General features: G+C 49.1%; 2 protein-coding genes across 28 annotated transcripts in view; one reads left to right on the forward strand and one right to left on the reverse strand.

Moving 5' to 3' along the window:
* The window catches only part of Rnf214 (ring finger protein 214), a 50143-nt gene extending 49531 nt beyond the window's left edge, over positions 1 to 612 (reverse strand). For 3 of the 16 annotated variants that reach the window (XM_011242496.3, NM_001310839.2, NM_178709.5), the window contains exon 1: positions 53 to 612. The gene's annotated coding sequence lies outside the window, so the exon portion shown is untranslated. The other 13 variants (NM_001310840.2, NM_001361112.1, NM_001361113.1 and 10 more) reach the window with 8 other exon arrangements.
* Pcsk7 (proprotein convertase subtilisin/kexin type 7) overlaps positions 148 to 15594 on the forward strand; it is a 25661-nt gene continuing 10214 nt past the window's right edge. For 5 of the 12 annotated variants that reach the window (XR_001778808.2, XR_001778807.2, XR_001778810.2 and 2 more), the window contains exons 1-12: positions 238 to 740; positions 2229 to 2352; positions 2961 to 3437; positions 4076 to 4210; positions 4785 to 4950; positions 6652 to 6742; positions 8031 to 8085; positions 8789 to 8927; positions 9689 to 9789; positions 12463 to 12630; positions 12947 to 13054; positions 13493 to 13595. Coding sequence is in view for 5 of the 12 variants with exons in the window: in NM_001281934.1 (NP_001268863.1) it covers positions 2973 to 3437; positions 4076 to 4210; positions 4785 to 4950; positions 6652 to 6742; positions 8031 to 8085; positions 8789 to 8927; positions 9689 to 9789; positions 12463 to 12630; positions 12947 to 13054; positions 13493 to 13595 (1531 nt within the window). In the remaining 7 variants the exon portion in view is untranslated. Of the gene's footprint in view, positions 1005 to 2228; positions 2353 to 2960; positions 3438 to 4075; positions 4225 to 4784; positions 4951 to 6651; positions 6743 to 8030; positions 8086 to 8788; positions 8928 to 9688; positions 9790 to 12276; positions 12331 to 12462; positions 12631 to 12946; positions 13055 to 13492; positions 13596 to 15594 lie in introns of those variants that run through there. The other 7 variants (NR_104055.1, NM_008794.2, XR_870526.3 and 4 more) reach the window with 6 other exon arrangements.

Consider the following 15594-nt stretch of genomic DNA (forward strand, 5'->3'; position numbering starts at 1 on the left):
CTCCCGCGCCGCGCCCCCGGGGAGCCAAGCGGGGGGGAGGGAAGGGACGCACCTGAGCGGGCGGAGCGGGGGAGGGGGCGGCCAAGCCTGGGGGAGGGGTCGAGCGCTGGCCCGCGCGCGGCACCTCCCACTTCCGGCGGCGCGAGCGCAAGGGGGCGAGGCCGGGGCGGCGAGAGGAGCGGAACCCGCGGGGTGAGCGGCCGCCACCGACGGCGCCCTCTGGCGGCAGGCGCGGACAGCGACCGGACAACGGAGCCGCTGAGGGGACCAGCCCTGAGACCCAAGCGGAGCCCGAGGGACACGCGGGCCAGAGAGACGGCGGCCGGATGGAGGCGAGAGCCTCTCTGAGGAGTTTATGGGGAAGAGTCAAGGCTATGGCAGTCCGACGGAGAAGAGCCGCGAGGGGTGTTTAGAGGTCGGAACCGGGATGGTCCTTACAGAGGACGCCATGAAGGACGAGGGCCCTGTGGCGGAGGGGGTCCTGTGGCGGAGGACACGAGGATTCGAGGCGCCGGAACTCCCACAGCCCTCACGGGCCTGTGACAGAAGCTGTCGGCGGAGCGCCCGGAGCTCGGCCCGCTGGTCAAGAGGCCGCAGGCCCAGCCGCTGATTGGCTGCGGCGCCGGGCGGAAGTGATGTCGCTGTCAGTGGCGCCTCCGGCTCCGGGGAAGCCGAGAGTTTCCGTAGGGTGGGGGCTGCGGCGGCAGCAGCAGCAGCGACAGTAGCAACAGAGGCTGTGGGTGAGTCGGGAAGAAATGTAGTGGAGGCTGGACCTCGGATATACGGGGGACCATGGACCGGGGCTGGTCGGCGTCTGCGGAGGAGGTCCTTCGCTGAGGGCACCTTGGGTCCTGGCGTGGGCGACCCCAGAGGGACCGGGTCTCCGGGTCGTAGGTTCCGGACAGCATCGGTCCTAAGGAGAGAGAGGCACATTGCACGGAGCAGCTGAGTCCGCGTGGGAGTGGGGGCATCAGAAAACTCACTCTGTACAGACCCTGGTTCCTGTGAGTGGGGAGGCGGGGCTTGAAGGACGGTGGTTTAAGAGCAGAATCTTGAGCAGGAAAGGTGCCCGTCTACCTTAGTTGAGGGTGATGGGAGTCTATTTTCAGAAAGTGCTTAAGATTTCTTGCTCAGAGGTCTGAGAATAAGTGCTGCTGTGCCTCTGGACCACAGGGAGAAAAAAACAAACAAACAAACAAAACAAAACAAAAACAAAACTCGGTTTCTCTTCCAGAAATCTCTGTTGGAACCTACAGAGATTGTAGGAGCCTGCCTGAGTGGATGGCTGCTATCAAACCAGACTTTGGATTTACTTATATGCAGACTAGGGAAGACACCTGGGTATCTTGGGCCAAATTGAAGCAGCCCCAGGGGCAGGAAGAATGTAATAGGAAATATGCCATGGAACTTAAGGACATGGTGGCCCACACCTATAATAACAGCAGTAAAGGGGTGGAAGCAAGAGTTCTCAGCCAACCTTTATTATATAAAGAAAGCTTGTTTAAGCCGGATGTTGGTGGCACACACCTTTGTTATCCCAGCACTCTGGAAGCGGAAGCAGGCTGGCTCTCTTGAGTTCCAGGCCAGCCTGGTATACAGAGGAAGGGAGGTCCAAGGAGTCTTTGGTAAAACAGTCTTTCCAGAATGTTTTAAGTCGGTACCATCCAAGTGTATGTCTGGACACCAAGACTGCTGCAGTGTGGGCTTGGTAGACAGTAGTGAGTTTTAAATGAGCTCAAGACCCCACATGTGCCTTGTTCCTGCCCCCACAGTTGCTCGAAAGTTCTAATTTGGTGGGGTTTTTTCCCCTTTGAGTGGTTGAAGACAGGGCTGGAGCCTGTGCCCTCACTGAAAATCCAACTTGGTGAGACGGGGCCAGCTCCTTAGTCCTTCTTGCCAGTCATTTCCTCTCTCCCAGTTACCCACATGCACTTATACTACATTTTATTTCCATTATCTGGCTTTCTCCCTGATTGACAGTTAGGTCTTGCTAAGCCCTTAAAGAAGCAAATGAAAATAACATGATAGGTTAAGAAGTGGGGTATCTGGGTTCTGTATTGGTGTGGCCTTATTGTGATGAATGTCTCCTAGTCTGTGGCCTGTTTTAGATCCCTGGAAATGACATTTAACACTGGTCACTGGTCAGGCCTGGCCTTCACTTTAGTTTCTGCTTTGCTGGCTTTAGTGGGACACCTTTTTGTTGTTGTTTCTGTACTTGGGGTCCACAGGTCTGCAGCTGTGTTCCCAGTCGACACTCACTGCTCACAGTGAAGGTGACATCTCCCTCCATTTTCACAAGATGAGTGTGGTATGGTTACCCAGGCCAGGACCTAAACTTCACAGAGAGCCCAGGTAGGAATGGCTCCACAATGGGAGATAGAAGTCCACTGGGAAAAAGACTTATGTTGTCTGTAAATAAGAGGGAGATAGAGCTGGGTGTGATGGCTCATGCCTGTAATCCCAGGTAGACACTGGTGGATCTCAGTGAATTTGAGGCCAGCCTGATGGTCTACATAGTGAGTTCCAGGACAGCCAGAGAGAGCTACATAGTGAGATCATGTTTTTAAAAAAGAAGGAGGAAGAGAAGGAGGAGGAGGAGGAGGGGTCCTGATGTTGTCAGTCATGGGAGTGATATGTACTTGGAGTAACTGAATGAGCAGCCCAAAGCAAGCACCTGGATGATGCCAGGCTATTGGGGGCACCAAGGGATGGGCCATTGTGCTGTAGGAGTCATCCACTGGGGTTAGCCCTGGCTCATACTCTACCTGGGGGTTAACATTTTGCTTAGGGACAAATGTACTTGGTAGGGGAGGGAAAGAGACTATGAATATCAAGTGACTAACCACTTGAAAGAGGCGTGTTGGGCTTCCCAAGGGGAACACACTGATGGACCTAGTCACTCTCTGAGTTTCCTATAGCTGCTGGCCTTTTTTTGCTGATTCTTTTTCCTTTGTTTGCAGCCTGCTGTTCTGATGCCGAAAGGGAGGCAGAAAGTCCCACACTTGGATGCCCACCTGGGCCTGCCCATCTGCCTCTGGCTGGAATTAGCCATCTTCTTTCTGGTTCCCCAGGTCATGGGCCTATCAGAGGCAGGTGGGCTTGACATCTTGGGCACAGGGGGGCTGAGCTGGGCCGTACATCTGGACAGCCTAGAAGGTGAGAGGAAGGAAGAGAGTCTGACGCAACAGGCCGATGCTGTGGCCCAGGCAGCAGGGCTTGTGAATGCTGGGCGCATTGGAGAACTCCAGGGGCACTACCTCTTTGTCCAGCCTACTGGGCATAGGCAAGCCATGGAGGTGGAGGCCATGCGGCAACAGGCAGAGGCTGTGTTAGCCAGGCATGAAGCTGTGCGCTGGCACTCGGAGCAAACGCTGCTGAAGAGGGCCAAGCGCAGTATCCACTTCAATGATCCCAAGTACCCTCAACAGTGGCACCTGGTAAGTACAGCCTCAGATAGACAGGGCCTTCTCTAGTGTGCTTTTGACTGAGGCTTTCTCCCACTCCCCTGTACTTATACTGAAGGGGGCATGTCTGTGGATTGGGAATATAGTTTGCTCTTAGTCCATACCTTCCCTGTCTGCTGTGAAGAGCAGGGCAGTGCTGAGGGTGTATGCACTCAACTGCAGCTAGTCTACTGCACTCCTGTTCTAGCCTTCCACTTTCTAGCATGTACCTTTGGCTGAACTATACCCCTCTGTGCCCCACTTGTAAAATGGAGGTTGTAGCAGTGCATATTTCATGGAGTTACTGTTAAAACAAGTAAGTGTATATGTGAAGCATTTAGAAAAGTGTCTTACTCATGGGGAACCCTGTTGTGTATTGGCTGATTGCAAACTTTACTGCATAATAATTACCAATTAGCCCTAGCTACCACTTTGTCCTTGAGTTGCCTACAAGTGAGACCAAGAATCGATCGGAGGGACAGGACTCTCATGTGCCCATCTGGACTCTGTTCCCCACTAACCTGTTGGTCTGTAGCCTCTGTTTGGCTCTTTAATAAAAGCCAAGGAAAGGGGTAGCTTTAACTTGTCTCTCTGGACTGAGCTGTATGTCGGTTGATTTCTGTCTTCTACAGAATAATCGGCGGAGCCCAGGAAGAGACATCAATGTGACAGGTGTGTGGGAGCGAAATGTAACTGGGCGTGGGGTGACAGTGGTGGTGGTGGATGACGGAGTGGAACACACCGTCCAGGACATCGCACCCAACTACGTGAGTGGCCTGAAGTGAGCCCTGCTGCCACCCTGCTCCTTCCCTTTTGTTCCCTTTCCTAGAAGGCACTGAGCCAAAGCAGACAGCCTGGGAGGGGATAGTGTTCTGCCTCCTTTCTCAGTCAGCTTTCCAGACTTGCGGTTAAGGCCCGGAAGTTGACTTTGGTCTATAGCATTAATTCCTGCATCCTGTTGTTGCTGCTTTCCTGGGAGGGGAGCAGGGAATGGCCCTATAGGCAACTACTTTCTCTTTAGAGGTTCTGAAAACCTCTGGCTAAGGTGTGACCTTTAGAAAGTCTGAAATCTTTTACCCTGGGCTCCCCTCAAGCAGCAGGCATAGTACTATACCAGCCAGGAGAAAAGCTTGATTAAAAACAAACAAAACAAAACAACCCTGCCCTCTCAGCTTCCCTCCAGTGTCCTTGGCTCTTACCTTATAACCTTGGTTTGCTCGAGGCAGTGGGTGTGCTACCCTGATTTGGGAGTGGAAACTTCCAGTTCCTATTCTCCCTGATGTTAGGAACTGACTCCTCCTAACCAGTAAGTAACCATTTGTTGACCCTTCAATGTTTCAGAGTCCAGAGGGAAGTTATGACCTCAACTCTAATGACCCAGATCCCATGCCCCACCCTGATGAGGAGAATGGTAACCACCATGGGACCCGGTGTGCAGGAGAAATTGCAGCTGTGCCCAACAACAGCTTCTGTGCAGTGGGTGTGGCCTACGGGAGCCGAATAGCAGGTAACTCATGCTTCTCCTATCTCTGGGAAGCTCTTGGGACACAGTGATCATTCTCTACCTTCCCCATTCTGAAGTTTCATTTTCATACCCTCAGTGTTTGTAGCCTAAAGTGAGGAGTAAGAGCATAGCAAGTTAATTAGCTCATTGACTTTTCAGGGCTGTGGTATGTCACATGGGCTTTTAACAACAGTATTTATTGTACAGTAGAAAACAGGTAAGTGTGCAAAGGCTCATATTGTGGGCTATAGGTCCCAGGCTGCCCCTGCTCAAGTCTCTCTTCTGTTTCTGATCATGGCTCTGCTCACCACTGACCCACGTCACTGACTCTTCCTTCGAGTTGACTGTGCTCTGCTGCTGTTTTCATATGTTATCAAGTGCCTCCTCATAGTTTGCCTTCCACAACTCCACATCTATGGAGGCTGCTCTCTCAGCCCCACTGCTCCAGTCCCCTGCTCTCCATTCTCTTAAGAGAGCTTAGTTGTCTGGCTTTTAAGAGAGGTAGTTATATGGTTCCTCATCTCCCAGTCTTGTGGGTCAAGGGGAAAGGATGGGCACTCCTGAATCCTGGGAGCCTATGGTCTCTACAGGCTGGCTGTCACCCTGGTCTTTTCCAGCAGGGGGCCTCAGCACTCTGCAAATCCCCATTTGTTCTTAACCTTGCACCACAGTGACCCACTCACTCCATCTTAGAAAAAGAGTTTGAGCAGCACTGGGGTAGCAAAGGGGCGAATGCTATTTACTTCATTTCTCTATTGTGTCAGTCACTGAGCTAGAGGTTCCACATGATGTGCCAAGCTGAGAGGGGATATCTTAGATTACCTACCTATATTCTAACCCAGTGCTTCTCACCTCTCAGGATCGTTAGATCTGAGTTCAAGCATGATAGTAATAGACACTTGAAAGCTAGGCATATTCCCAGAATTTGAGAAGTAGGGCCAGGAGGATCAGGGATTCAAAATCATCTTCTGCTATGTTGTAAGTTTAAGACAAGACTATGCTGGCTAAGACTCTGTCTTTATAAATAATAAATAAATAAATGGCAGGCTGTAGTGGCATATGCTTTTAATCCTAGCACTCAGAAAGCAGAAACAGGCAGATCTCTTGTTCGAGGCCAGCCTGGTCTATAACATGAGTTCTAGGAGAACCAGGACTACACAGAGAAACCCTGTCCCCAAAAAACCCAAGTAAACAAAAACCATTTTTGAACTAGTAATACTTGTAGATGGTATAAAAATCCAAAGTATAAAAGAGGGGTTTGGTGTGTAGTTGATAAAGTGCTTGCCAGGCAAGCATGAAGACCTGAGTTCAATTCCTGGCACCCATGTAAAAAGCTAGAAACAATTGGATTTTCTTGTAATCCCAGAACTGAGAACACAGGGATAGATGAATCCATGGGGCTCTCTGGATAGCCTGCCTAACTTAATTGGGTCCCCAAGTCCCATCGAGAGGCTCTGTGTCAAAGACAAGTATTCTGAAGAATGCTATCCAAGATAGACGACCACACACACTTACCGACACATATGCATATGTACACTAATGCATTCACACTCCTACATATATAGCTATGAAAAATATGCACACACAAAAGTGCTAAAGAACATACCACCCTACCACCTGGCACCCTACTTGGGGAATGTGCACTATTTCTAGTTCCTTATGGGACCAGCATCAGTGAGGAGCTGGTGTAACTTCAATACCTAGGTATCCGGGTGCTGGATGGACCACTTACTGACAGTATGGAGGCTGTGGCGTTCAACAAGCACTATCAGATCAATGACATCTACAGCTGCAGGTAAGGAGGGGTGAGCTGCAGGGGAGGAGGTGAGAGACTCGAGTCTCTGGGACAGATCTTTCAAAAAAAGAAAAAAGAAGCATAGGGAAACAGGCTGCCTCTAGCCTAGCAGGGGTTCCTTGTTAGACTCAGCTAATGAGGCCATTTTTCTTCATTTATCTAGTTCCGCAGCCGCTGGGTGCTGGGTCTTAGACTTGCCACAAAAAGAGTGTCCCAGCATGCATGCATTTGTTGTGTAAATTCATAATGCTCATAGAAGAAAGTGCACTGAGTTCAGTGCCCCCCTGCAAAGATGCACTTGAAGCTTCAGGCTGTTGGTTTAGGAGTTGGATAGGAGGAGTTTAAGGTGGATGGCCCCTGTCATATTGATAGAGCCTGTTCTTCCCCTAACCAGTACGTTTCTTAAATTCTCTTTAATCTCTTGTTATTTGGGGGGTGGGGGTGGTATTGTGCTATTGTGCCAATCCCATGGTCAGAGGACAAGCCCTTTATGTGGGCCCCTGGGGTCAGTCAGTCACTCGGCTTTCATAGCATACACCTTTACCTCCTGAGGCATCTCACAGGCCTTGCTCAATTTAAGAACCAGGAATTTGTCTGGTGTGTCAGCACACATTTTTAATCTCAGAAGGCAGAGGCAGATGGATCTCTAAATTCAAGGACAGCCTAGTCTACATGAGTTCCAGGACAGCCAGGGCTATACAGAGATACTTGTCTCAGTGACAACAACAACAAAAATAACCTTGGAGCTAGAGAGATGGCTTGGTGGCTGAGAGCGCTTGATGCTCTTACAGAGGACCTGGTTTCAGTTCCCAGTAACTACATGATGGTTTACATCCTTCTGTCACTCCAGTTTGAGGGAATCTGAAACCTGGCCTCTAGGGGTACTCCACATATGTTGAACTTGTACATACATTCAGGCAAAATTCTTAGACAACATAAAATAAACTTTAATTAATTAAAAAAAAAAAAATCCAAAACTGAGCAGCTTTTATCAAGCCTAGTAGTAGCTCCGTAAATCACAGGATGCCGCTGTCCCTATTCCACTACGTATCTTCTGCTTCCCTGGGACCTGAGGCTAGATAAAGTCATTTTAAATTGGGACATTTCCAAATAAAGAAGAGCCTTAGCATATACTTGCATTTTCTACTTTGGAAGAAAATGGTCCCTTGGCACCATGTGTCTTTTAATCATGGGGTTCCTTGGGAGAAGAGTAAAAGCTGCAGGCAGGTGAGTGGCTCTGAAGACAAGGAGATCCTTACTCTACTCTTCCCTTTGCGAATCTCAACAGCTGGGGCCCAGATGATGATGGGAAGACAGTGGATGGTCCTCATCAGCTCGGAAAGGTAACTGAGGAGCATGAAGACTGGGGACCCCTTGGGACCCTCTTTACTCAGTTTTAGAAGAGTCATCAATCAAACCCTCTTCCCATCCCGCCTTCATTATAGTGCCCAACTTACTCCATTTAGCATAGCTGTGCCATTCATCCTGTCAAGAAAGATTGTGTGCCTCACTTAGAATGGAGGACTGTAGGACCCTGGTGCTCAGAGAAGGAATAACTTCCAGCTTGTTTCTTTTGGATCTCACTCTGGGTTTCTGTTCCTCACCCTGCTCAGTTATCTGATAAGCAGAACATGTCTGTCAAAGACTATTGGTTTTTTGGGGGGTTGGGGTTTACGTTTTTTAGATTTATTGATTTTTATATTCAGTGGTATTTTCCCTGCATGTATATCTATGTGAGGGTGTCAGATCTCCTGGAACTAGAGTTACAGACAGTTGTGAGCTGTCATATGTGTTCTGAGAATTGAATTTGGGCCCTCTGAAGAACAGCCAGTGTTCTTAACCGCTAAGCCATCTCTCCAGCCCAAACACTGTTAAGTCTTAGCTTTCTCCCCACTTTATGTATGTGTGTATAAATCTCTTTCCCCCTTGCCCAGGGCCTCACCCTTGTCTTTCTTTCTAGAAGCAGGAAGAGTGGATGGCTGGTTCAATGGGTACAGGTTTTTCTATTAGCTGCTTGACTAATAGCCTGACATTTTTGTTCTTCAGGCTGCCTTACAACATGGAGTGATGGCTGGTCGCCAAGGCTTTGGAAGTATCTTTGTGGTTGCCAGTGGTAATGGGGGCCAGCACAATGACAACTGCAACTATGATGGCTATGCCAACTCCATCTACACTGTCACCATAGGTAGTGGTCTAGCGATTCCATGGGCATGGGGTCACTGGGTGTGGTTTGTGTCTCACTGCATTGCTTCATTCTGTTTCTCTAAATGTGTAATCAGGATCATCTCTTGAGGAACAGTACTAGCCCAGCTCTTTCGAGCTCTCAGGGTTTCTCTGGGACATGTTCAACCATTTCCCAGAAATCACCTACCTGTCTTCACTACCATTATGACAGGTTTGAGCTCCACTTTGGTCTCTTTCCATGACCAGGCCACTCTCTTGAAGCTGCCTCTGGCTTCCTTTTAACCTGAATTAAGGAATTCTGTCTTGCACTCCCAGTTATAAAGTTTATCATTTCACTTTTTATTATTATTTGTTTACTCGACGTCCTACATAACTATAGGCTTCTTGACATCAGCCTCATTCTGACTCCTTAGATCACAAGGAACTGTCCCTGCCCCTCTCTACCACTGCATACTGTGTCCTTCCTACCCCTTCCAGGATGTGGCCTTTTCCACATGGCTCTAATATCTCATATGTATGACTCACAGTAGATCTTAGTACACATTGAAAACAAGAGGCTAAGTACAGAGATGCCTGAAGCCTATGGGAAGAGTGGTGTAATGCAAGAATTCCCTCTGCCATTTGAGGCTACCCGCCCACATACAGATGAAGCTGTGGTTATTTTTTGAGCTCATCCCTTCATGATGAAGACAACTTTGGTATCAGGTGCTAGCTATAGGATCCACTTGTTATGTGAGCTCTTGTCTTGCTTTTCTGTGCCAGGAGCTGTGGATGAGGAGGGACGGATGCCTTTTTATGCAGAGGAGTGTGCCTCCATGCTGGCAGTCACCTTCAGTGGTGGAGACAAGATGCTGCGGAGCATTGTGAGCACTTCTAGGACCCTTCCCATGTGGTAGTCGGGGTGGTGGTGGGCAGGGGTAGTTCAAGACAAGGACTCACTCTGTAGCCAGCCAGGCTTGGAACTCATAATATTGTTCAAAGTGGCTTTGAATTTATTAGCCATCTTCCTGCCTTGGCCTCCATGAGTTGAGATTACAGGTGGGATATACCATACCTAATAAAACAGCTGTTTTTTTCACCTCATTCTTTGAGAAAGGGTCTTATAACCTAGGTTGCCTCCAAGTCACTATGTAGCTGAGGATCCCCTTAGTTCCTGATCCTCCTGCATTAGTGGGGGGGTTTTGGTTTTAGTTTTCTTTTTCGAGACAGGGTTTTTCTGTGTGGCCCTGGCTGTCCTGGAACTCACTCTGTAGACCAGGCTGGCCTTGAACTCAGAGATCCGCCCGCCTCTGCCTCCCGAGTGCTGGAATTAAAGGTATGCGTCACCGCTGCTTGGCGCATTAGTGGTTTTGATCTTAAACTTTTTAACTTGTTTGTAGGATACCTATGGTAGAATTTGGACTTTTACAACTTTCTGTGTGCTGTTCAGTCCTTTTATAAATACTGACTGCCATGTTTGCCAAGGAACAAAGGCAGTGCTTGTCTCAGGGATGCACAGGACAGGAAGTTGGAACTGACCCTGTCCTTCCCTAGACCTCTGATTTAAGCCAAAGCCTGAAAGGCAACAGGGAAATGGAGAGCTTCTGTAGCCACACAACCCTTGAAGGACTCAGGAAAGCCCGGCCTAGAGAGCCAAGCCTCTGGACCCAGAGCAAGCACCTTACAGTGTCTAGTAAGAATAGGATGCTCCAACCGGGCGGTGGTGGCGCACACCTTTAATCCCAGCACTTGGGAAGCAGAGGCAGGTGGATTTCTGAGTTCGAGGCCAGCCTGGTCTACAGAGTGAGTTCCAGGACAGCCAGGGCTACACAGAGAAACCCTGTCTTGAAAAACTAAAAAAAAAAAAAAAAAAAAAAAGGAAAAAAATGGGATGGTCCAGGCCAGAGCTGGGCAGGAGCCAGATGCTTGTCAGCATTTGCCAGTGGCCAGTTGGGTTGTTCCTGAGGTTACTGGGAATTAAGTAGCTTCATCTTCACACAGGGTCAAGTTCATCTTACAAAATGAACTTGTTATGCCAGAAAATGACTTCTGGTCAACACATTGTTCTGAGGCTCTGTGCCAGTTGACCCTCACCCCAGGGAGGAGAGAGAAGGGATAGACTAAAGTGAAAAGCAGAAAGTTTGCCCAAAAATTGGGGTGATACTAGCCTGTTAGAAGAACAAGTGCCTATTCCTTACCGCCTGGCAGAGTTATGTGACCCTCGAATCCTGTCCCCTGCAAGGGACCTAACAAGGCTCTGTAGTGAAATTGTCACTGTTGCTCTACACAGCCTAGCTTTGCCCCTTCCAACTCAACTTGGTTTCTCACCCTCACCCCACCTTCCATCTGAACTGTAATTTGTCCAGATTTGTAAAGGGAGTTTATTCAGCCAAGTTCCCATCTTTGGAATGCCCTTGCCTTGGCAACCTCCTGTTGTGTGACCAGGCAGCTGCATGGAGCTGTCTCTGAGGAGAAGGGCCAGGGGAATAGGCTTCCCAGCATCTGGCTTCTTGCCCAGGGAGCTTCCCTAGGTTTTTCTTGCGCTGTGTGATGTGCTTGCCATTATGGGCAAGTTGGCAGGCTTTGCATCTGTACTCTAGGCTATCGCTGTGTGAGGCTGTGTCCTTAACAGGAAAAAATCAATCTGTTCCCTGGCACCAGTCAGGCTTCCTCTCTGGTGGAGACTACAACGTGGAGTGTTTTTCCTTTTCTTTTAGGAGAGCACAGTGTCTGGGTGAAAATTACTTCTCTTGGCTGCTGCAGTAACAGCTGGGATGGGTTGGGGGTGGAGGAAGCAATGGAGAAGGCAGCTCTTGGAAGAAGTTGGCACCCTGGTGTCTGACCCAGGAGAGAAGTTTGAAAGAAAAAAAAAAGTAGCCTGCACTGGCTTTATCAAAAAGTTTAGCTGGGCAAGTCCTGTTAACCCTTTTTGATACACTTGTGTTGATGGGGCATGACCTTGATGCCAAACAGATACTGTCTTCTCCCAGTTTTAATGTCTCATCTGAGAGACATGGGTAGGAGAGAGGAGCTCACAGACACCCAACCAAGACACCACCCAGAGCAGGAAAGCAGCTTGTCCAGTGGCCAGGATTGCCTGGCAGACAGTCCATGTAGATACTGAAACTGCAGTAGGCTTCAAGGGAAGGTTGTAATAAATAATCTTAGGGAACTTGTACCCTACATTCTCATGGTTCCTCTCCCAGCTCCAGCCGGAGCCCAGTATAGCTGTAGCCACTCCCGGCTAGCTGTGTTATGTGAGTTGGGATAGAGAGTTTAGGAATGAAATGATAAAAAATTAGAGGAGCAGGAACCAAGAAACTTATGTGTAACCCACATCCTCTCACATCCATTATCTCCTTTCCTTACAGCTGTGCCCCCAAGGTCACTCTTCAGTTTCCATCATCTAGAGATGGATGGAAGGGGTAAGGGTCTCCTGTGCCTGGGCCTCTGTCATAAGGAAAGTTAGAGGAGAGGGCCACCTGAGAGACTTGTTTGAGGACTGTCTCATTCCCTTCCAGTGTCTAACTCCTCCCACTCCTTATTCCACCTTGCAGGTGACCACTGACTGGGACCTTCAGAAGGGCACTGGCTGCACTGAAGGCCACACAGGAACCTCAGCTGCAGCTCCTCTGGCAGCTGGAATGATAGCCCTCATGCTGCAGGTGCGGCCCTGCCTCACATGGCGGGATGTACAGCACATAATTGTCTTCACAGCCATCCAGGTGAGAGCTGATAACAAGTGCCCAGCCCACCCCACTCCATGGCTGGGCTGTCAGGAGACTCCAGACTCAAAACTTTCCAAATGTCTCAGGGTGGGATGTGTACAGCATGGGTGTGAGGACAGATCCCCAAGATGAGCTGTGGCAAGGCACTCTCACTTGGGAGCTGGTCGTCTGGAGTCCCTCTAGGGAAGCAAGTCACTCATGGAGTTTTGACTCTTTTTTTTTACCTTTTTTGAGGGAATCCATTCCTAGCGGCCTCAGTGGGAGAAGAAAGTCAGGCAATGCTAGAGATTCACCAAGGCTTTTATTCTTTCAGTATGAAGATCATCATGCAGACTGGCTCACCAATGAGGCTGGCTTCAGCCACAGCCATCAGCATGGTTTCGGCCTGCTCAACGCTTGGAGACTTGTCAATGCAGCCAAGGTGAACCAGGTGTTAGCCAGCAGGATACCCTGTATAGAGAAACTGAGGGAAGGTACCAATGCCTAAACATCACCTGGCATTTTATTGGTACTTGACCACTTTAGGCCTTATTCTGGCTGATAGCCATCTTATCAGTGGGAAGTCTAAGTTCCCAAGTTGTTAGTAGTGTAAGGAGAACTTGATTGGACTCTGGGGCTTTCAGTGCTTCTGGTTTCCTTCCCTTCAGACCATGGCTGTTTCCTCTGAGTTCTTAACTTGTTTTTCTCAGGAACATTTGGGGTACAGAAGGGACCTCAAGTGAAAGAGTCTGATGATAGAAAAGCTAGAGGGTTAGACCTTAGAGAGCTTACTGAGTCTCTGCATGAGTGTGTGTGTGTGTGTGTGTGAATACAATAAGTTTTGTTTGTTAATTGCTGTCCCCTACTTTTCTTTGAGCAGATCTGGACATCTGTCCCTTACTTAGCCTCCTATGTCAGCCCCATGCTGAAAGAAAATAAGGCTGTTCCGAGGTCCCCCCACTCTCTGGAGGTGCTATGGAATGGTAAGCCTCCAGCACAAGGGGTTAATGTCAGGTCCAGGCTTGAGGCGGGTGATGGGGAAGCTAAGCTAAGCTCATCCTCCCTGCCCAGTTCTCCCCCTTCCTTCAGTAGCTTGAGCTGTAGCCAAACCTGTGGAGTTTTCTTTGACCATTTTAGGGCATGTTGCTGCTTCTGAGTTGGCTGGCCTCTGGCTGCTTAACAAGACCTTTCTCCTGAGTTCCTCATAGTAAGAAGGAGCTGTAAGCAATGGACTAGGAAGGCAGTGGGCTGAGTGGGAGTGGGGCTTAGGGAGCCTCAGCAGGGGTTGAAAAAAGTTCCTGTGACTTTCATGCTAAGATCTTGCCAAACACCCTATCCAGCACAGAGGCCCCAGCATGAAGGAGAGAAATGCATGTTTGGTTCTTAATTTCCTCCAGAGAAAGCCAGATGCCATCTCTAAGGGGTGGGGCACAAGCACAAGCACAGGTTCCCTGGGCTACAGTTGCTACTGTGCTGTTGCTCTTTCCTCTCTGCTTGCCATCACAGGGTGGGTCTGTCTGTGAAGGAGTGCAGGGCACCTTCTGACCCAAGGGGTGTGCTCTATGTTAAACCCAGAGGTGGATACCCTCCCAAGAGAGACGGGAGGCTGGATTCAGATGTTTTGTGCAGCCTGCATTGTCTTTATTGTTTTGGTGCTTGTGAAAAAACCCAATGCCTCATACATCCTAAGCATGCATACTCTACCACTAAGCTACACCCCAGCTTCTCTATATGCACATTTCTCAGATGTTCCTATTCTTAGTCTCATGGGTCAATTTTTCAACCTTGAGAAATGTTGACAACCAGAGTTATTTGCTACTTTGTAAAAACTGAGGTGTATATGCGCGCCATGCTGATATCAGAACTCTGTACTTATTTTTCCTGTGTCCCTTGAAAGTGCCCAGACCAGAGATATGAGGTCTAGAAGAATGACCAAAGAAGGGACCTTGGGTGGGAGGATAGGCCAGCCTCTCTTCATGAACACTTCTCTCCCTAAGCATATCTTACTCCTGTTAGTGCCCCTATGTGTGGAAGGAGACGAGGCCTAGGGAACGAACGCATTTTTCCATGAACAGCATGCTGTCATAGGAAGGGTAGAAAACATCCAGGAATGTGGCTTGGGGAAGCCCCTGGCCTTTATACACTGTCTTGGGGATTGTGGGCCTTTTGGCCTTTACTCAAGGCTGTTTCCTCTCACTTCTGTGAGATGAGCAAGTGAACTTCTCAGGGTCAGAGACTTGACCAGCTTTGTTATCCTCTGCTTCCCATTACCCAGGGAATGTGGCCCCTTAAAGTGCCCTTCCATAGGTATTGGGCAGCTGGCAACTGCCTGTTGGTCGCTGGAAAGCATTAAAGAGAAGTGTAGAGGGCAGAATACAGGGGTGGGAGTGGCAAGCAGGTCATCCATGTCAGAAGCCAGGGAAAGAGGTTTCTTGCCCTTAGTACATTCAGCCCTCAATAGATAGAACAAAACAGAAAGAAAAGGTGAGCCTGAAAGGCTGGCTTGGCCATCAAAGGAGTGAAATTCACATGGTACAGAACTGAGCAATGCAGCCCCAGTCTAGATGCCCCACCCCCTACAATCAATCCTAGATGGTCCAGACACCTCATCCCAGACAGCCACATCATTCCAGACACACTGTAGAACTTACAGCACTGATAGGCCAGCCATAGTCTTCAAGCAAGATCAGGCTGACTGCAGGTTAAGGGCTGGAAGCAAATGTTTTAGGAGACAGAGGGAAGCTGAGCCTGGTGACAGCTGTTTGTAGTCCTAGCACTCAGGCGTCAGGACAGGAAGATGACTGCAAGTTCATCTTGGTTTACGTAGTAAGTTTCAGGCCAGCCAGGACTACAGAGAGAGGCTCTCTTTTTAAAAAGAGAGAAATACAGGCAGAAGGAACTGAGTATCCAGACAGTAGCAGAAGAGTTGAAATAACCTTAAAGGATGCAGAACATTGTTAACCAAGAATTTTACCAGTAATG

Source organism: Mus musculus, chromosome 9 (assembly GCF_000001635.26).
Source record: "Mus musculus strain C57BL/6J chromosome 9, GRCm38.p6 C57BL/6J".
NCBI classification, from domain to species: Eukaryota; Metazoa; Chordata; class Mammalia; order Rodentia; family Muridae; genus Mus; species Mus musculus.